The 17,895-nt window shown below is 38.7% G+C and overlaps 2 protein-coding genes across 9 annotated transcripts; one reads left to right on the top strand and one right to left on the bottom strand.

Moving 5' to 3' along the window:
• Window positions 1–3: 3 nt before the first annotated feature.
• On the bottom strand, window positions 4–12,111 carry LOC137940336 (protein ALTERED SEED GERMINATION 2-like). Of its 8 annotated transcripts, XM_068785351.1 has the most exons (19): window positions 9,731–12,111; window positions 8,335–8,403; window positions 7,406–7,483; window positions 5,018–5,152; window positions 4,825–4,929; window positions 4,441–4,569; window positions 4,128–4,243; window positions 3,904–4,021; window positions 3,489–3,594; window positions 3,057–3,211; window positions 2,767–2,934; window positions 2,554–2,664; window positions 2,169–2,280; window positions 1,714–2,030; window positions 1,440–1,530; window positions 1,156–1,251; window positions 1,004–1,074; window positions 805–929; window positions 4–456 (listed from the first exon to the last, which is right to left on the bottom strand). In XM_068785351.1, exons 2-19 carry the CDS (start codon window positions 8,380–8,382, stop codon window positions 414–416), a joined length of 2,124 nt encoding a protein of 707 aa, XP_068641452.1. In that variant the 5' UTR covers window positions 8,383–8,403; window positions 9,731–12,111; the 3' UTR covers window positions 4–413. The 8 variants fall into 8 exon arrangements, with proteins under 8 accessions (XP_068641452.1, XP_068641446.1, XP_068641449.1 ...); XM_068785345.1 differs by lacking the exon at window positions 9,731–12,111 and having other exon boundaries at window positions 7,618–8,395; XM_068785348.1 differs by lacking the exon at window positions 9,731–12,111 and having other exon boundaries at window positions 4–286; window positions 7,618–8,395.
• Window positions 12,112–12,114: 3 nt separating this feature from the next.
• On the top strand, window positions 12,115–15,553 carry LOC137940338 (root phototropism protein 3-like). The gene is made up of 4 exons (XM_068785354.1): window positions 12,115–12,957; window positions 13,064–13,133; window positions 13,296–14,579; window positions 14,806–15,553. The coding sequence occupies exons 1-4, from the start codon at window positions 12,845–12,847 to the stop codon at window positions 15,358–15,360; spliced, it is 2,022 nt and encodes a 673-aa protein (XP_068641455.1). The 5' UTR covers window positions 12,115–12,844; the 3' UTR covers window positions 15,361–15,553.
• Window positions 15,554–17,895: the final 2,342 nt, after the last annotated feature.

Below are 17,895 nucleotides of genomic sequence, written 5' to 3'. Positions count from 1 at the left end.
TTATCAGAAAAATGTTTGGAGTGTTTGTGCCAAACAAAAAAAAAAAAATATGAAGACTAGCCAATGCCCCGTCTTCTTGTGGAAATAGCAGATGTTTGGAATACTTCAGGAGATTTCATTTCATAAGATGTATCTAGCACACAACAGGGTTTTTCTTTCTTTTACATATTTATGTTGAACCCCATACCCTGGTCAGATTTGAACCCCAAGACTTCACACTAGAAGCACCCGCTTGCGGCCATTGAGCCAAAAGCCCAATCCATGCAGCAGTGTTTGTTGTCAGCAGCTATTTTCATGAGACCATGCCAAAATGATAACATTGAGCACTAATCACCTGATTTGCTGCTGAACTAAAAGAGATCTTCATCATCCATTCCATTTTAGATGTTTGAAAATGCTGTGTGAGCCTTAATTCATGAAAGATCCAGTCTTAAGTCAACTTGATGATTTTTCGAACTATGAAAATAGTAGATATATAGATCAGTACAAGAATTATTGTTCAACTAGAAATCTTAGTCCATTTATAGTAATTCTGTATTCCCTATATCAGTGGATAAATTCAGATAACTCACTTTTCTCCCACTTCCTCCACTTAGAATTTCATTTCTTAAAATGATCAGAGCTTAGGTTCTTCTCTCTGGTTTAGATTCCCCACCAATTCCAGACAGAGATGAAGAGTCCATATAAAAAAGTCTCCTTTTCTTTTCTCTCAACATTCTCTACTCTCTCTCTTATCTTTTTAGTTCTTAGCAAAAAGGAAAAGGTATCACTCACAATGAGAAAGAATTTTCTTGAAAAACTTACAACACATGTTCACGGCTCAACAATTTGCGTTGGTTGGCTTCCATAGCACTCAACACATCTGCAGTCTCTGGTCCAGCCGTTCCACCAGCTACTATTGATGGCACTTCCGATTGAGGAGTCCATATCTACAAACAGAATTATGAGAAACTTCTTACATCCATACCTAAGTTTTATCTTCATTATCTAAAGCAGATCATACCTTGATTGTGTCATCAATTCCACTTGTAGCGATAGTGCAATCAAAGGGATGGCACTGAACACAGTTGACAACTGGAAAAGTATAAACCCTCTCAATCAGAAGACCAAAATAATTGGTGAGGATACTGATATTAGAAAGAAAAACCAGCATACCAGCTTCATCTCCAGCAAGCATTTTAACCAACCTTCCAGTTTTCTTCTCCCATATAAACCATCTCCCATCATCACTTCCACTGGCAATATACTCTCCTGGGGTATGGAATGAGAATTGCAAATTAATAAAATCATATTCTATACATAGAAAAGATGATTCTAAAAACTCCTCCAATACTAGAATAGAATTGGGGTTAGCATGCCAATGACATTTGACTTTCTTTATTCCCTTTGCATTATATATAAAGCATTAGAAGAGAACAAGTGTAATTAGTAGAACTAACCATTTTGGCCCAGAAAGCTGGCCTGTTTAATGTCTGTTCCAACATTGTAGTGCCCCACATATCTTTGTTTCATATCAATCACAACTTCTGGCTGCAATAAAATAGCCATCATAAACATTACTAAGGTACGCACAGAATTGAAAATCCATGCATACTCAAATTTTATAGACAAAACCTAAGAGAAAACTAGCAGGATGACATCAGTGTTGAGAAATGTCATGATGGGAAAAGAAATTTTAAGACCTTATAATATATTAGTAGTCAGAAAGTATACCTGATAAGTTAAATTTTCAGTTTGAGATGAAGATGAAGGTGACCCACACGACCCATTTGGTTTACAGTGAAACCTCAAATTCAAACTCCCACGAAGGATTCCTGATTCAATATCGTGTCCCTCATCATCCAAAATTGATGTTTCAAAATCCAGTTCCATATCCTCTTGAATGTCTCCAGCCTCCCTTTGAGATCTAGGACAATCTTGCAATGCATCAGAATTTGCTTCTTTCTGATGATTTACATCATGCAATGATCTTGATTTTCCCTTCCTTGATTCACCTATTGATCCATCGTTGTTTTTTTCTGCAGCTTCTGCTGGAGAAAGTTAACCAATCAGAGAAAACATCTTTAAAAAGAATATCCAGTTTAAAGAATTCTGCAAACCAGAAAAATGCTACTTAATCAAAAACATTATAGAGTAATTGAAGTTTCACATTAAATGCAGTCACCAACCTGAAGCTAGATGCTGTTTTATATTCTCCACCATTTCAGACACTTGGAAGTTGGATGGAGCCAAATGATGTGCAACCATCGCATGCTCTAGAGCTTCTTTATGTTTTCCTAACTACACAGTGTACGAGAGAGGCCAAATTATCACAGTAATGAAAGAAATGGGAATGAAATAACTTTAAAAGAGTAATAACACATCGCCCTTCTTGGGCAACAAATGACCACTACCCTGAGCAGTATGCATCAATATCTTAGGTCAATAATGTCTGCTACGTCACTTTATATACTGATACAGGATACATGGGGTCTGCTTTGAGACCAGGACATGGTGGTATATCTGAAATTACTAAACAAACTTCACAAAGAGGGAAAGCAACAGAAAATAAACCTCTAAAAGGGCTTCTGCCAGGCAGAAATATGCTCTGTAAGATGAAGGATCCTTGCTTCGAGCTTTGCTGCAGTCTCTAATAGCCATATGAACATCATTTTTCCACTTCCTCTGGAAGAGAAAATAATATTTAGTAATTTTGAGAAACAAAAAATTCACAAAGGACTTTAGCAGTATGGAATCTGTAATGAGCGAATCAAGATATCCAAGAACCTTGAGAAACAGTGATGAACGAGTACATAAGCAACTATTCTCAAGTGCAGGTCCAAAATGTCGAATTCTGCCATCAAGTAATTCATTACATGCTTCAATTCCATTCAAATAATCCGATCGCTCTAAACACTTTTCAGCAGCTTCAAGTAATTCCTGGCATTGCTGAAGCTGAAATCAACACGATTTAGTTGGACAGAATGTAATTTGTCATCAGACACCAAAGAGTCAAGACAGATATTCACTTGAAAAACCAAAAGACATTAGGGCCCAAAGAAAATTCAAAAACAAACCTTCATAGGATTGTTGCAGTTTTGGATGCCATCATTTGAACACTGAAAATGTTTTGCCATCAGATCCTGAACTGTTTCCACTTCACCTGGTGTAGGAGCTAAATGCAATTGCTTTGCAAAATCTTCTACAGAGTATCTCAAGACACCTTTGCTGCCTGCAGCACATAAGAAAATTATACTTGAACCATAAATTTGCATACTGACTGATAGCATTTACCAAAATACCATTTTGGAGATGTGAAGAAGATACTAAAACCTGAAGAAAGTTTGAACAGTAAGGGCTAAGCAGAAATTCAATGTGTTTTTTGCTTTGTTCCACACAATCTATGCTACAAAATAATTTCAATGCCGCAAATGTTTATCCAAACAATGTACAACCAAATCAAAGACTTACTAAATGGTCTTGTTTACATGAAAAGTTAAGAAAGATACCAAGATTTGCATCCATTAAGTAGACATGCTCCCCACTATAACTAACAAGCACCTCTTCTCCATTTGGACTAAAAGTAACATGAGTCAAGTGCAAAGTTGATCTGCCCTGAAATTAAAAAAATATATATATATTAAAAAGAAAGAAATATGGGTTCCAGTACCACAAAAGACATTCAGTTTCCTCCAAAGAAGAAGTGCTTATATGTGTTTTTTAAGGAGTGCCTGTTGCTATGACATTCATTGAAATTTCATGGTTGTAAGCTCTAGTACCACAAAAGATATTCAGTTCCTTCCAAAGGAGAAACGCTTTGATGTGTTTCAAGGAGTGTCTGTTGCTATAATATTCATTGAAATTTCGTGGTAGTAAGCAAAAGGTGCTTTCATTATGAAGTACTTAAGGAACTTTGGGTCAAACCCGATCAGACAGATGCATCGGACAGAAATAGTTAACACATGGAGGTGGCTTCATCCTCTTCTCAGAAGAGCTTAGCGGCAGAAGCATTCTTCTATCATATAGTCGAGCATAAGCATCACTGAAAAATTAAAGAGACAAAAACATTTAATTTAGAAACTTTTAAGGAACAGCAAAATGTAAGCAATGCATACTCAAGAAGAACATATTCAAATATAGAAAATTACCTCCCACCAACAAGAAGCTGATGAGGCCGTGTTGTGCTGATGTCACAAGATTTTAAAGCAAGACAATGTTTTGGGGGATCAGCTAGAGACTTCTTTGCCCCAAATCGCAAATCAAGCTGTCAATAAGTTTTTGGCAGAGGAAATAAATACAAAATAAGCAGATACTGTGAGAGAGAAATTAGTCATCCAAAACAAGGTTTGTAAAAAGATGAGGAATTTGAGCAAAGCACATATAACAAGACATTTACCATGAAAATAAGAACTCCTGAAAACAAAAGAAATGAGCAACAAACTAGATAATAAGAAGGCATACCAGAATATTATGACACTCTTGATGGGAAGACCCAGCGGGAGGACAAGAGGAACCCTCCCGAAAGTCATGCTGTCGTAGAGTGCCATCTTCACTTGCACTCCATACCACATTAGGATTCCCTACTTCAACCTGCACCAAACATGGATAGGATTTACAGACACAGAAAAGTAAATACAAGTGTACAGAGAATACATAGAAAATATGGTTGAACAAACATAGCCGATGCATTAATTTCACTGGTTGTGTGAGTGCGAGAGAGAGCGAGAGAGAGAGAGAAAGAGAGAGCGAGAGAGAGAGAGAGAGAGAGAGAGAGAGAGAGAGAGAGAGAGAGAGAGAGAGAGAATGAAAGAGAGTATTTGGTATCACTATTCAAATAAATCTTACAGCTAATTTCTTCACTCTTCTTGAGTGACAACGAAACAAGGCCATTGGTTCAAGTGCTTCTTCAGTACTTTGCCCATGTAAGTAAGATAAATTGAACAAGCGAACCTGAAAAAAATCAGTAATTGCATCCCACCAACTCAAAACAATGTGAATTAACTCTAGTTACTAAACATTCAGCATAAGAGTAGATTACTTCTGCATCTCCAGCACCAGAAACAACAAGATCATCAGAAGTCTCCGGAACAAATTTTGTGCAGAATATGTTTGCAGTATGACCACTATCAATACTATGCAAGAGACTCTTGCTTGTATAACTCCAAAGGTTAACCTAAAACAAGAAAACAAGAAATCAAAGATAAAGTGTAGGTAAATCCAAGATTGATGCTTCCCATCGTCTAAGATACAGTGTAAGATAACAGAAACAAGTTAAAAATAAAAATAGCCAAATACATCATGGGTAAGTTGAGGTCAAAAGTTACCAAGAAACAAATCTTTTTAAAAGCATTTGATCTCAACACAATAGCATGACTGATATGGGTCAAACTGGTGGACCTGGCAGATCACCTGGTCTGGACCAGAATGACATTCTTTCCAAATCTCCTTTTTCTCCAACTTTCAAATACTTAATTTTCCCAATGAAATAACATATTTCAAATTTGTCTAAGATTTAGGATTTAATGTTCAAGAAGTAAAAACACTAACAAAAAAAATAAAAATAAAAATATACAATTTGTATCTACAATAACTGTGGTTCAATCAAACAAATATAATTTCATAATGGAGAAATAAATCTATTTATCCACAGCCCATTTTTTTATTTATTCACTAAATGAGGTAAAATTAATTAAAAAAACTGAACAAGGACACACAATTGTATATCTATTATAACTCTAAAATTTGAGGCAGAAAAACCATGAACCTGCCATCGAAGTTGTCCTACAGATGAAAGCTATATGTGTCATGGCAGAGACCTCACTAATAGCAGACTTTGACTAAGAAAACCTAGAAACCTGCAATCAAAATTGTGCATATTGATGACATCTATATATCTCATACAAGATGAGATTTTAGAAATTAACCTCTTCGATTGGTTTAGAGTTTTATCCTACGCCTACTTAAACTTGAAGAATATGTGATTTGGGGAGAAAATAGAAGAGGAAAAAGATTTTTGGAAGAGGAGCAGCTTTACTGCCTTGGAATCCGAGCCAGCAAGGCCCTTCCAGCTTCTTAATAATCAGGGTTTAAGTGAAATTTTAAAAAAGGACAAAACTGCCCCTCAATACTCAAAATTACATATCTCCTAAAATACATATCTAAATTGAAAGAAAATTTAACTAGAGATAAAATAAGACATTCTCTATCTAATAGCCATACTGTAAGAGAAAATATAATGTGGAAAATATGGGTACTTAGTGAAACAATTTAAACTTTTTATTGTTAACCTCTGATTTTGAGGAAAAAATATATGATTTTTATTAATTTCCAATTTAATCTAATGAATTTTATTTGAAGTTTCCCAAAAATTTCAGAGCCATTTCTAAAATGTTCCTTGATTTTTCCAAAAGGTTTTCCATTTGGATTCTGAAACTATTTCCAAGAAACAAGTTCTCCACCTCCATATAAAGTTCCTTAGAATTAAGTGACTGAGCAAGGTGGTTTAGATTCAAGGAGTGTGGATAACCTATATCAAGTAAAAAACTAAAAACTATCATCTAAACTCAAATTTGATAGGTAAAAGTTGAAGGATAGAAAATAGAATTTCTCCAGCTAATAGGAAAAATAGCAAATGGAGGCCAAAAAAAAAATGATAACTTTATCCTACTGAGACCAAAACCAGAATTTTATTCCAAAGGAAATTCCCTTCTTACATACGAAGCTTTTTTATATTCTCATAAACTCATCAATACAAGAAACTGCTTTGCTGCCATTTTAGGAAATAAACCCAACTTACACATTACTAGGTCAAGTTCTAAGTTTTTGCTGTGGAAATTTAAAACAGGAAACAACTTCTAACTTGCAGGAATTTCCACTTTTTGTCTTTACTTGGTCAGAAACTAAGACTCCAAGCTAAAAAAGAAAATTTCAACTGGTAAGGGATTATCTAATTGAAACTTTAAAATACAGCAGCAAGTTGCTATTTTAATTAAACTTCAACTACAGCCAGTTACCACTACTCTATACTTTTCTATTTTTGACTTATTCAGCTTACTTACATTTCCATTTAAGACATTCTAATAGATTCTAGAGCCACAAATAAGAAAGTCAGTTCTTTTCAACTACACTTCCTTCTTTTTTTCATAAACAATAGTTGGGGAGATCACATGCCTACATGTAATCCTGAGCCAATTCTTCAATATCATACTGCACTGCATCATTACGGTCGAAACAATCTAATTTAAACCAGAAATGCGGTAAAAGAAAACTAAAAAGTACAATAGATATGCATGACTGCTTTAGGAATTATTCATGAAACCAGTTCATGTCGGCAAATAAGAAGACCAAGCATCAGAAGAACAAGAGCATCCAACAGTCAAGATCAGCTCATTAGTTTACCAAAACAGTTAAGTTTGAAGTATCATACTCGTGTGTCATCTGATCCAGAAACTAAGAGTGATCCTTTTGAATTCCATGTTATCGCATTGACACAACCTTGATGACCCTATCAAAGCAAGAGCAGCATCAACTGACTGCCCAACTTTTTGCCTAAATTAGCTCAATGATATTACAAAACAGATAAGCATAACATATTTGAATAAACAAATAAATGATACGAAAGATAAGTATGTCTCCCACGATTTCTGTAGAAGTAGTGAATCGGGAACCTGAGATCCATCCCCTGGATTTATCATTATGCAGTTTACCAGCGATGATGCCACTGCCAAACATACGAATAAACTAAAATCCAAAGATAAAAGTATCAGCAGCAAATTTTTTTAGAAAGAGAGAAAGCAATCACAATAATATGTGCAAGCAACACAGACTATAATAAACTGGTAGAACAAGAAAAGCAACATGAAAAACAAGTTTATTTTGATGAGGAACTTATTGCCACTAAACTGATTTTTTTTTCGTAGTTTTCTTAACAGTGAATGAGAATTTTAATCAAGAAGCAACGGATGCTACAAGCTGGGAAAGGCTCAGAAGATCAAACAGCTAAAAAGGAAAAGAAATGACAGACAAAAAGAGCTGGTGGCCCACTACACCCTTGGCAAAGGTGCCGAGTCTGCCGACCATAAAGGCCAATGTACAAGTGTGAGTCAAGAGATAGGAATCCCTCTGCAAGGTTTAAATTTCCTTAAAAAATTACTCAATTCTCCTAGATGGTGATGCACAAGTCTTCATCCAAAATAGTCATGGTCAATGAGTTTTTTCTTGAACTCAGATTGATGATTCTATTGACAACACAAGATGGAGAGATACAAACATATAAGTTACTAGGCAGTGGAAGTACATCAAAACTGAAAAAATATCCCATAAATATGACAAAATCAGTCACCATGGATTACAAACCTCAAATTCCTTTTCAAGAGAGAGCCTCTTTATCAATGAGGAATGCATTTGCAGCCTGTGATTGGTGTCCTACAAAGACAGGAAATATTGTTCTTCACTATTGGTCAAGGCTAAAGCACAAAAATAAATTTGAAATTTCTTGCTAACAAATTTTCTAATTAAATAATTTGCTTGACCAAATCAAACCTTCGCAGAATGATTAGATATTCATGCAGCACCAAAATTTATATACCAAAAGCAAGTGTCCAATGCTTAACCATGCAATTATACTACAGGGAGGCAACAAACCAAAGCAATAACTTAGACATAAATCATATAGGACCATGAACATCTAGTGCCAGATAGATGTCATCAGATGCAAATTTTATCTTTGAATGGTGATCTTTTATAAATGAGAACCAGAGGAAAGATGCAAAGAGAGGTAAGAGACTAGCAATTACAACTGCCAACTAACAAGAAATAGAAAATAACATATCCCTACAATAGGATGTTGTCGATCGTCACGTTCTTTGCCTAGGGAATTAGCAATAGGAAATCTAATAATGTGCACCCAAGAAACTCCTCGAGAACCAGTTATATCTGGAGCCTCATCAAACTAAGAAACAGTTACATCTGGAGCCTCATCAAACTAAGAAACAGTTATATCTGGAGCCTCATCAAACTAAGAAACAGTTACATCTGGAGCCTCATCAAACTAAGAACAAGTTATATCTGGAGCCTTATCAAACTAAGAACCGGTGCAAAGTTGAATAACCATGTGATATTGAAGCTCCGTCAGTTTTTGGGCCAAGCGAATAACGGCTTCATTATTCTTACCATCTTATGCAAGCAGCAGTCATACAAGTATGAGCCAAATAGCAAGTAATCAACCAAGATGAGACCCTTGAGGTCATTTGTTTTCACAGGCCTCCAAATACTGGGAAATCATTTACAGAAAGCTATGGAAGGAATCTGGTGAGCAGTTTTCAATCCTTATGCTCTTTTCAGTTTAGAAAAATCAATTGATATCATGCCCACCACACATGAATGAACTTAGGGTGTATTTGCTAAGGTAAATTTCTTTTACGAAATATTCTGTATTAAATTAGAAAAAGCATCTTTTCTGCCTCAAAGGCATAAATATAGTTTATTGTAGCATTAATTTGTCACCCAAAGAAAAAATTAGTAATAGCCATTTTGTGAAATTTACTGCAGCCTTTTCATGAGAAATATTTTGGCCATTTAATGATTGCCATCAGAAGTCCCTGCAAGTTACTAATACAGCATCCACAGTCACCAAGTGATCAGTGGTAACCAGGTACACATGCATCAACTAAAGTACATACACCAATAACAATACCAATTGAAGACCAATTAGACAAAAAAAATTAATAAATAAAAAGAAAAATACACTGACTGAAATCTAAGGCAGCTGCGATCTCCCCCAACTCAGCATCAATCTCTTGATGTAGACCACCAGGAATTTCCAATGCTAAAATATCAGAAAGCACCGGCCTGATGATCACTAAGAAAAAGAAAAACAATATAGCTGTTCATCTCACCATCCCCAAAGATAAGGTGCTGTATGAGTTAGAATTTCAAAAGTAACTCAGACAGTTTGGATGGTAAGGATCAAACTTCATATCAAATCCTACATTTATTAACTCAAACCTAAAATTAAATCTGACCATACAGAAGTTTGACTGATTAAGCAAAACACAACTTTTGAAGCAGAAAATTTATGGTTCAAAACTGAGACACAAGACAGTGCAACACAATCCTCCTGCTGAAGCATATTGTTCAGGCCACTGAAATTCAAAAACTACATTTTTCACAAGGAACTGCGTTGTTTTGTCCATTTCTTTCTCCTTCCATCCGTGCAATTCACTGTGCCAAATTGAGCAAAAAAAAAGGTGAAAGGCTTCCAGTTATCAACTCTTCTTTTCGGTATTTTCTTTCACATAGGTGAAGAGTCTGAGTGAATTCTATTTTCAGCGTGTTTTCACCTATGTGAAGTCAATTTTCAGCATGTAAGTAGTTTCTCATCCAATACATTCAGTTTCATGTGTCATCATTTGGAGATCACATAAAATGGACAGCTCGAGCAATAATTCTCACAATTCCATCAGCATCATAACAACTGTTCACGACAAACTGATTGTTCAAGAGCTACTTGGCACATTTTCACCAAGTTCCACAAAGCAGGACACCTGCTTGCCACCGTAGATCCTCTACGCATTGCCGTTTCCAGGGAAATACAGGTCAGAACCTTTCCTCATGGACCACCAATTGTGACTATCCCGGTGCAAATTGAGAGCAACCAAGATGTCCCTTTTGAAGAAGCAGTGAACAACAGAAACCCGTCAAAGTCGACACTGCACAACAACACCCTTGTTTATCTGTATACATAATACACTGTTAAGACTAACCTATCCTCAATAGCTGCTTCATATTCTTTAACTGCTTCTTTCGCAACTCCAAATTGCTGGAAGCAGAAAATCCAAACTAAGTACGTATACTTCGTACCCGAAAGAAAAACGCTACTACTTCGATTGCCAAAGCAAATTTAATCCATCTCCAAACATTTTCCCGCAAATTCTCTCCCCTGAAAACGATTAGGAATCCAAGGGACTTCACCCAGTTCAAATATAAATTCCTAAGTCAGCAAATAGGAAGCAAAAGCCTCCCAGAATGGAAGGACAAGAAAATAGTACAACCAGAATAATACTGAGATAATCAAACCACAGATTACGAAAATGAAAACAGAGTAACCTGGCGGATGTCTATGTTTCTGTTTTCGATCAAATTGTTGATGTTTCCGTCGGAGAAATTCCACGAAGCCATTTCGCAATTCAGCGGCGAACATACCCAAAAAGAAAGTAGGAAAAGAAACGAAGAAAAACTCAGACGTTCTCTTACGTCGGCACTGATTTTTTCCACACTTCTCAGAGCTGAAATTAGATAGATAAAGAGGGAATTCCCGGGAACAGAGTCCTGACTAGAGGCTTCCGGCAAGGAAGGGGAAGTAGGGATGGTTGTGGGCCCATAAAGATTTTGTACACGTAGCATTCTCTCGGTGCTCAACGACCAGTTGTACGGATGATCCTGACCGTTCTCTTGCTGGCCTTAGTGGCTTTGACCTCTTGGGCTTTGTTTGGAACAGAGCGGAGACCAAAAGAAAAAGGGCAGAGAAGAGTTGTGAAAGACAGCGAGAAATAGAAAGAGAAAACAAAAGGAAAAAGAGTTTCTTTTGTGATACCCATGGAAAATGAGAGAAAAATGGAAGAAAAATGAGAGACAAAAACACGGAGTCAAACTCAGTCTCGAGAGTGGAGACTCAAAGCTTCATGATTAATTTGTTAAAAAGCACCATTACTTGTATAAAGATGGGTAGTGGTATCAGGTATGTCAGTCATTTCGCTCGTGCTCTGCTGCCGCGCCTCCGTCTCTGAAAAACCGGAAAGTGAGAAACTACCTCTGTAATTCTGTCAGATAAACAGAAGGAATGTTCCTGGCTGAGAATTGTTTGCGTATCATTTGCGGCAGTGGATCTTCGGAAGGAAAAGTCTGAAAGCGAAAAGACGAGGGGCATGCTCTGATGGCTGATGAGTTGAGCTCCTGTAGAAGATAAACAGCAAAACAGTCTTTCATGGCTTCAGAAAACTCCCATTTATGAAAAGGCAAAAGGAGAAGCTTTCAAGACCCAAACAGAGGGGTCCTGATGTAACATCCTGTATTTGCTAAGTGTGAACGCAAGAGTTCGACCGGCTCAGATAATTCCAAGCTGCCCACATCTGATATTTCTTGAGCTCCTTTCCTCTGATTTTAAGTGTTCTCTGTTTTAACTCTGTTTTCAGTTTTTTCCCTTGTCTGAGCTTCTGGGTAGTTTAAGCTGACATTTTGGAGGAGAATTTTCTGCTCTTTTTTTTTTTTTTTTCTTACTTCTTGAGTTCAGAGTGATATTCAGCGAGTATTTTTTTTCTGGGTGTGTAAACACTCTCTTTCGATTTTGTTGGAAGGCACGGGTTGGTGAGTTTTTCTATCATTTGATAATTATCTTTAGGGTTTTTTTCGCGAATAAGCAGGTACACATTCTTTCCTGGGGTTCTAATGCTTCGTAGTCTTTCGCCTTTCTTGCCACCAGACAATTCACTGTCGAATCCATCGTACTCCTTTGGTTTATCTGCTTCTGCTTCATCTCTACTATTTTTTTAACAGGGAATTTTTTTACTTCTTTCTGTTTTCTTTCTGACCTGTTTCATTTTATTTTCTATCAATTCAGCATGGAAGATCTTATGTAATAACCGCTCAATTTTTTGCGTCTATCCACATCTGGTTTGCTTCTGTTTCTCAGTCTTTTCTCTGCTTTTCTTTCGTCATAATAGCTTTTTTTTTTCTCTCCCCAAGCATTTATTAGGAATTTCCCGTTCGTGTGTTTGTGGTTTCCCAGCGTCTTCTTAGTCTATCTCCAAGTTTGCTATCTGTTCTGTTACTTTCATCTGTGGAATTGTCCTCTTTAGCAATCCCAACAATGTGGGAGTCTGAATCCGAGTCCATGGGAGGGAGAGAGTACAGGGACGAAATTCTTGATTCCAGCAAGCATGGGGTAAAGACTGATGGATTCGAACGAAGAGGCCAATCATGGTAATTTATTTCCTTTCTTTCTCTTTTCTTTCTTTTTGTAGTGAAGCAAACTTTCAGAAGAGAATCCATAATTCATTTTCCAACTGATTCTAATTTCTTCCCTAAGGTATGTGGCCACCGATATCCCAAGTGACCTGCTTGTTCGAGTAGAAGACATCAATTTCCATCTTCACAAGGTATGCAATAAGAGAGCAATGTAGAAATTCTCTCTCCTGTGTCGTTTTCGTGTTTGATGCTCTGGAATTAGCTTCTTTCAAGGGTCCATTCAGGTTCCACCAAGATCTAATTCGGTTATTCATTCACTTTCTCTGTTTCTTCTATTCTTTTATACTCTCTAGTATCCCTTGCTTTCAATGTGTGGACGTATGAATAGAATCATATATGAATCACGCCACACAGAACTGAACGAAGTAAAGCTGGAAAACCTCCCTGGAGGGCCTGATGCATTCGAGCGTGCTGCCAAGTTCTGCTACGGGATTGCAGTAGATTTAACGGCCGCAAACATCTCTGGTCTGAGATGTGCAGCTGAGTACTTAGAAATGACAGGGGACTTGGAGGAAGGGAACCTCATTTGTAAGGCAGAAGCATTTCTGAGTTATGTTGTTTTATCTTCATGGAGGGACTCCATTCTAGTATTGAAGAGCTGTGAGAATCTCTCCCCTTGGGTGGAAAACCTCCAAATTGTCAGGCGATGCAGTGAGTCAATTGCTTGGAAAGCCTGTGCCAATCCGCGAGGAATTCGATGGGCATACACTGGGAAGCCTGCAGGCATTTCCAGCCCCAAGTGGAATGAAATGAAGGACTCAAGCCCTATTAGAAACCAACAAGTCCCTCCAGATTGGTGGTTTGAAGATATTTCTCTGCTTAGAATTGATCACTTTGTCAGAGTAGTTACTGCAATTAAGGTCAAGGGAATGAGATTTGAGCTCATTGGAGCTGCCATTATGCACTATGCAGCCAAATGGCTGCCTGGTCTGGTGAAAGAAGGATCAGGGGAAGAAGCAAATAATAAAGACAATGTTAGTGCTTGTCGGAAAGGTGGAGGTCTTCACATGGTTGTTACAGCTTCCATGGACGAGATATCAAGTATTCAAATGAAGGAGCGGCGAATGATCATTGAGAGTCTCATCAGCATAACCCCCCCTCAGAAGGATAGCGTTTCTTGTAGCTTTTCGCTGAGGCTTCTGCGGATGGCGAACATGTTGAAGGTCGCCCCTGCATTGGTCACAGAGTTGGAGAAAAGGGTAGGGATGCAGCTGGAACAAGCGACCCTGACAGACTTGTTGATCCCTTCCTATAACGACGGGGAAACCTTGTACAATGTGGAGGTTGTTCAGAGGCTTCTTGAGCATTTTCTGGTTCAGGAACAAATGGAGCATTCTAGCCCCAGCAGGCAAACGTTCTCTGATAAGCACCGGTATGAAAGTAGTTCACCGAGGAGGAACAATGCCAATTCAAATGCCCAGGCAAGGGTTGCAAGGCTTGTCGACAGCTACTTGACTGAAGTGTCCAGTGACAGGAACCTCGCACCTACCAAGTTCCAAGTGTTGGCTGAGGCTTTGCCCGACACGACGAGAAGTTGCGATGATGGTCTGTATCGGGCTGTTGATTCGTATCTCAAGGTGGGTTGATTTCGATTCTTAGTCCTCTTTTACATTGGTTAGTTTGACTGGAAGTTAGAATTGGAAGAGCCTTACAACTAGTACCTGTTCTGCAATCTGGTCGTCCGTATCTTGCTAACGTAAGCTGCTAAAAATCGATCTAAACGTTAATTCTTAACGATATGATTCTTGTGCTTCATATAAAGTACGTACTGTTCATCTAATAGAGGATTTCAATGATATTCAGGCTCATCCAACGCTGACAGAGCATGAGAGGAAGCGACTCTGCCGAGTGATGGACTGCCAGAAGCTGTCAATCGATGCCTGCATGCATGCGGCACAGAACGAGCGCCTCCCACTTCGAGTAGTAGTCCAAGTCCTCTTCTCCCAGCAATTAAAGATCAGCAACGCCATTGCCAACAATGCCGTAAAGGAGAGCACCGGTGGACCCCATTACTTCCATCCAGTTTTCTCCACGCGCAAGGCCTTGCTGGAGGGTACCCCACAGTCGTTCCAGGAAGGTTGGGCCACGGCGAAGAAGGATATCAACACACTCAAGTTTCAACTGGAGAGCATGAATGACAAGTACCTCGAGCTCCAGACTGAGATGGAGGCTCTGCAGCGCCAGTTCGATAAGATGGGGAAGCCAAAGCAGGCTTCGGCATGGACCAGTGGGTGGAAGAAGCTGAGCAAGCTGACCAAGATGACGGCCATGGATAACCCAGAGATGGAAAGTTCACAAGTTCCGCCCGCTGATAAAGCGAGGAAGGGTCCCAGGAGATTGAGAAACTCCATCTCCTAAACATACGTGAATGACAGAGCGACATCTTCTTCCTGTGTTTTTTTCTTTCTGCACCTTGAGTCACATCGTTTCCCCTCCATCATGTGTTGCTTAATTAAGTAAGAGCTTTGATTCATCCTGGGCTGTTTTCTTCGTGTTTTGACGTGCAATTTGTCTTTAAATAAATAATGAAAATTTAAAGCACTTCCTATCATTTAGACCCTCCTCTGTAGCAAAAATCAAATCCCATTTCGTAGAATGCAAACAGTGGGCTTAGTTTAGACAGTAAAAACACCAATTAAAGTGAAGATTTAGCATTGCAACAGTGACCTATCATGACTGTGGAGACGCAACAAACTTCAATTCTGGGTGGGACAGACAAACTTCAGAGTGAGTACTTGTGTATCTTTCCATACTGATCTCTTCACTCAGAGAAAGCGCGTAGGGTCCTTCCCAAGCTTATACAAGCAAAACAAAAGAAAAGTCTTAATGGGTTCCGCAGTGGACAGAGAGAAGACCATTCATGGATATCTTGTCTGCCACTGACATTTGCTTAGAGACGTGGGAGACTAAGATCGCTTTTGAAAGAAAATAGCTTTAGGCAGTGTATCTCTGTGGGATTGCTAAGTCTTGTTTCATGGATGCAACGGTAAATGAGCTTGCTTTAGGAAATCTGTATGGTGCATTTATGCGAGAGACAACCACTTGGGTGGCAGTCGTTCTTCTTCTTCAATTTTACATGGATTAGAGAACAATCTTTAACTCTTTCTTTTTTTACACTTTAAACATTCCACATGCTGCTCTTTAAGAAAAGAAAATGGCCGATGGACCGTTTGGGCTATGGTTTAGTTGGAGGTATCTGAGTTCGGGTACAAAAAATCCTATCTCATTACATCATGTTAGGAACATTTTCATTTGTAACTTTATATATCTATACTGAGCAAAGCCTCCTGACTTCTTAAATCTCTCCATATTGATGTCTAAGTTGGAATCACTTATTATATAACAAATAAGTAGATAAAACGGATGAGAAACAACAGAGATCTTCTACGTTTCAATCTGGAACGAGAGAAAAAGTAAGAGTCTGTTATGGTCCTGGGTTAAGTACCTATGTCTTCCGCTCCTAACAGGCCGGTCTTTTGGGTAGTATTGGCTAGGTGCTTAACATTTGGTATCAGAGCAGGCGCTACGTCCTGACTTCGAGTCCCAGCGGCCGCGTGCGCAGGTGGACCGCAAGCCCCTGGCGTGACCCCTGACCCGGTCGCGTTGCTGTGTTAATGCCGCCGTGGTCGTCGGCTCGGGCGGGCGGGGTGTGATGTTATGGTCCTGGGTTAAGTACCTATGTCTTCCGCTCCTAACAGGCCGGTCTTTTGGGTAGTATTGGCTAGGTGCTTAACAGAGTCAACAGCCCTAAGATCTGAGCGTCGAGATGAGTGTTTGGAAAAAGAAGTGAATGCTTAGCATGAAAATTTTGCCTTCGAGATAAATCCGGGCTTGAAACTATTGAGACCAGTAGTAGACCTATCTGTTAGATATTAAACTGAACGACAATTGATTAAGGGTGGTATTTATACAATTTAGAGTAGGAAAGATAAATTTTACATGAGAAGATAATTACAACATGGGATAAATATAATAGGATCTTATCCGATAATTGAATAAATTTTGTTAATTCCTTATGATTGAAGGGATTTTGTTAATCCCTTATGATTGAAGGGATTTTGTTAATCCCTTATCATGCCCCCTCAAGATAGGCCACAGTTAGAGAGGCCAATCTTGTCTCGTAGCAACTAACACTATGAATTTGGCACTAGCTTTGTAAGAGAATTTGTTTCAAGCAAAATGATGAGAAGAGCATCGACAATGGTAACGGTTGGGACAAATGGAATCAGAGAAAGTGCATTATCTGGCGAAGAGATGTGTTTCGAGGGTACTTGGAAGCAAAAGGACAAAAAGAGTAGTGGCACTGGTACCGGCCGGGGCGGAAGGAATCAAAGAGAGCATATCGTCTGATGAAGAGATGTGTTTTGAGGGTTCTTGGAAGCAAAGAGACGGAAAGAGCAGTTGCACTAGTCGACGCTAGGGTGGACATAATCAGAGAGAGCGCATCGTCCAACAAAGAGATGTGTTTTTATTTTTTATTTATTTTTCTTTTTTTGTTGTGTGATTTCGTGTGTGTGTGTTCATCCATGTGCAAATGGTAGTTGCGTGGGAGGGAATAATTTCCCCTAGACTTAGGTTTGGCTCTGTTGAGACAACGCAATTGGGGGAGAAAGCTAGTGCAGTGCAGGGGAAAGTGGTTGCTGGTTGAGCTGACGGAGGCAACGGTGATTATGGAGGTGATGGTCAAAACAAAATCAGAAGGAATGAAGGTGGCATACTCGGGAAGGTGGCAGTAGTGATGTCTGGCGACGGGGCGAAGAGTCAAAATACAACGAGATGATGGTGGATGGAGCGACGGAGGTGCTAGTTGATAGTAGCGATGAAGGTGATAGCAGGAGTGTCGGCGTAGGCTGTTTTGCGATGGTGATATTGGCTCTGGGTGGTTTGGAAATA

This window comes from Aristolochia californica, unplaced genomic scaffold (genome assembly GCF_029961685.1).
Source record: "Aristolochia californica isolate CCGP_79_NKW_82.1479 unplaced genomic scaffold, dmAriCali1.0.hap1 SCAF_9, whole genome shotgun sequence".
Classification (NCBI taxonomy): domain Eukaryota; kingdom Viridiplantae; phylum Streptophyta; class Magnoliopsida; order Piperales; family Aristolochiaceae; genus Aristolochia; species Aristolochia californica.
The sequence above is the reverse complement of the archived record's forward strand: the minus strand, read 5'-3'. Positions and strand labels throughout refer to the sequence as shown.

Excerpts from the sequence above, each read along its gene's own strand:
- LOC137940338 (XM_068785354.1), top strand. The coding sequence starts at position 12,845 with ATGTGGGAGTCTGAATCCGAGTCCATGGGAGGGAGAGAGTACAGGGAC. Across the intron at positions 12,958-13,063 it reads GAACGAAGAGGCCAATCATG|GTATGTGGCCACCGATATCC; the intron begins GTAATTTATTTC and ends TTCTTCCCTAAG. Across the intron at positions 14,580-14,805 it reads CTGTTGATTCGTATCTCAAG|GCTCATCCAACGCTGACAGA; the intron begins GTGGGTTGATTT and ends AATGATATTCAG.
- LOC137940336 (XM_068785345.1), bottom strand. The coding sequence starts at position 7,710 with ATGTTTGGCAGTGGCATCATCGCTGGTAAACTGCATAATGATAAATCC. Across the intron at positions 7,484-7,617 it reads TCACTACTTCTACAGAAATC|GGTCATCAAGGTTGTGTCAA; the intron begins GTGGGAGACATA and ends TTGCTTTGATAG. Across the intron at positions 4,022-4,127 it reads CAGCTTCTTGTTGGTGGGAG|TGATGCTTATGCTCGACTAT; the intron begins GTAATTTTCTAT and ends TTAATTTTTCAG.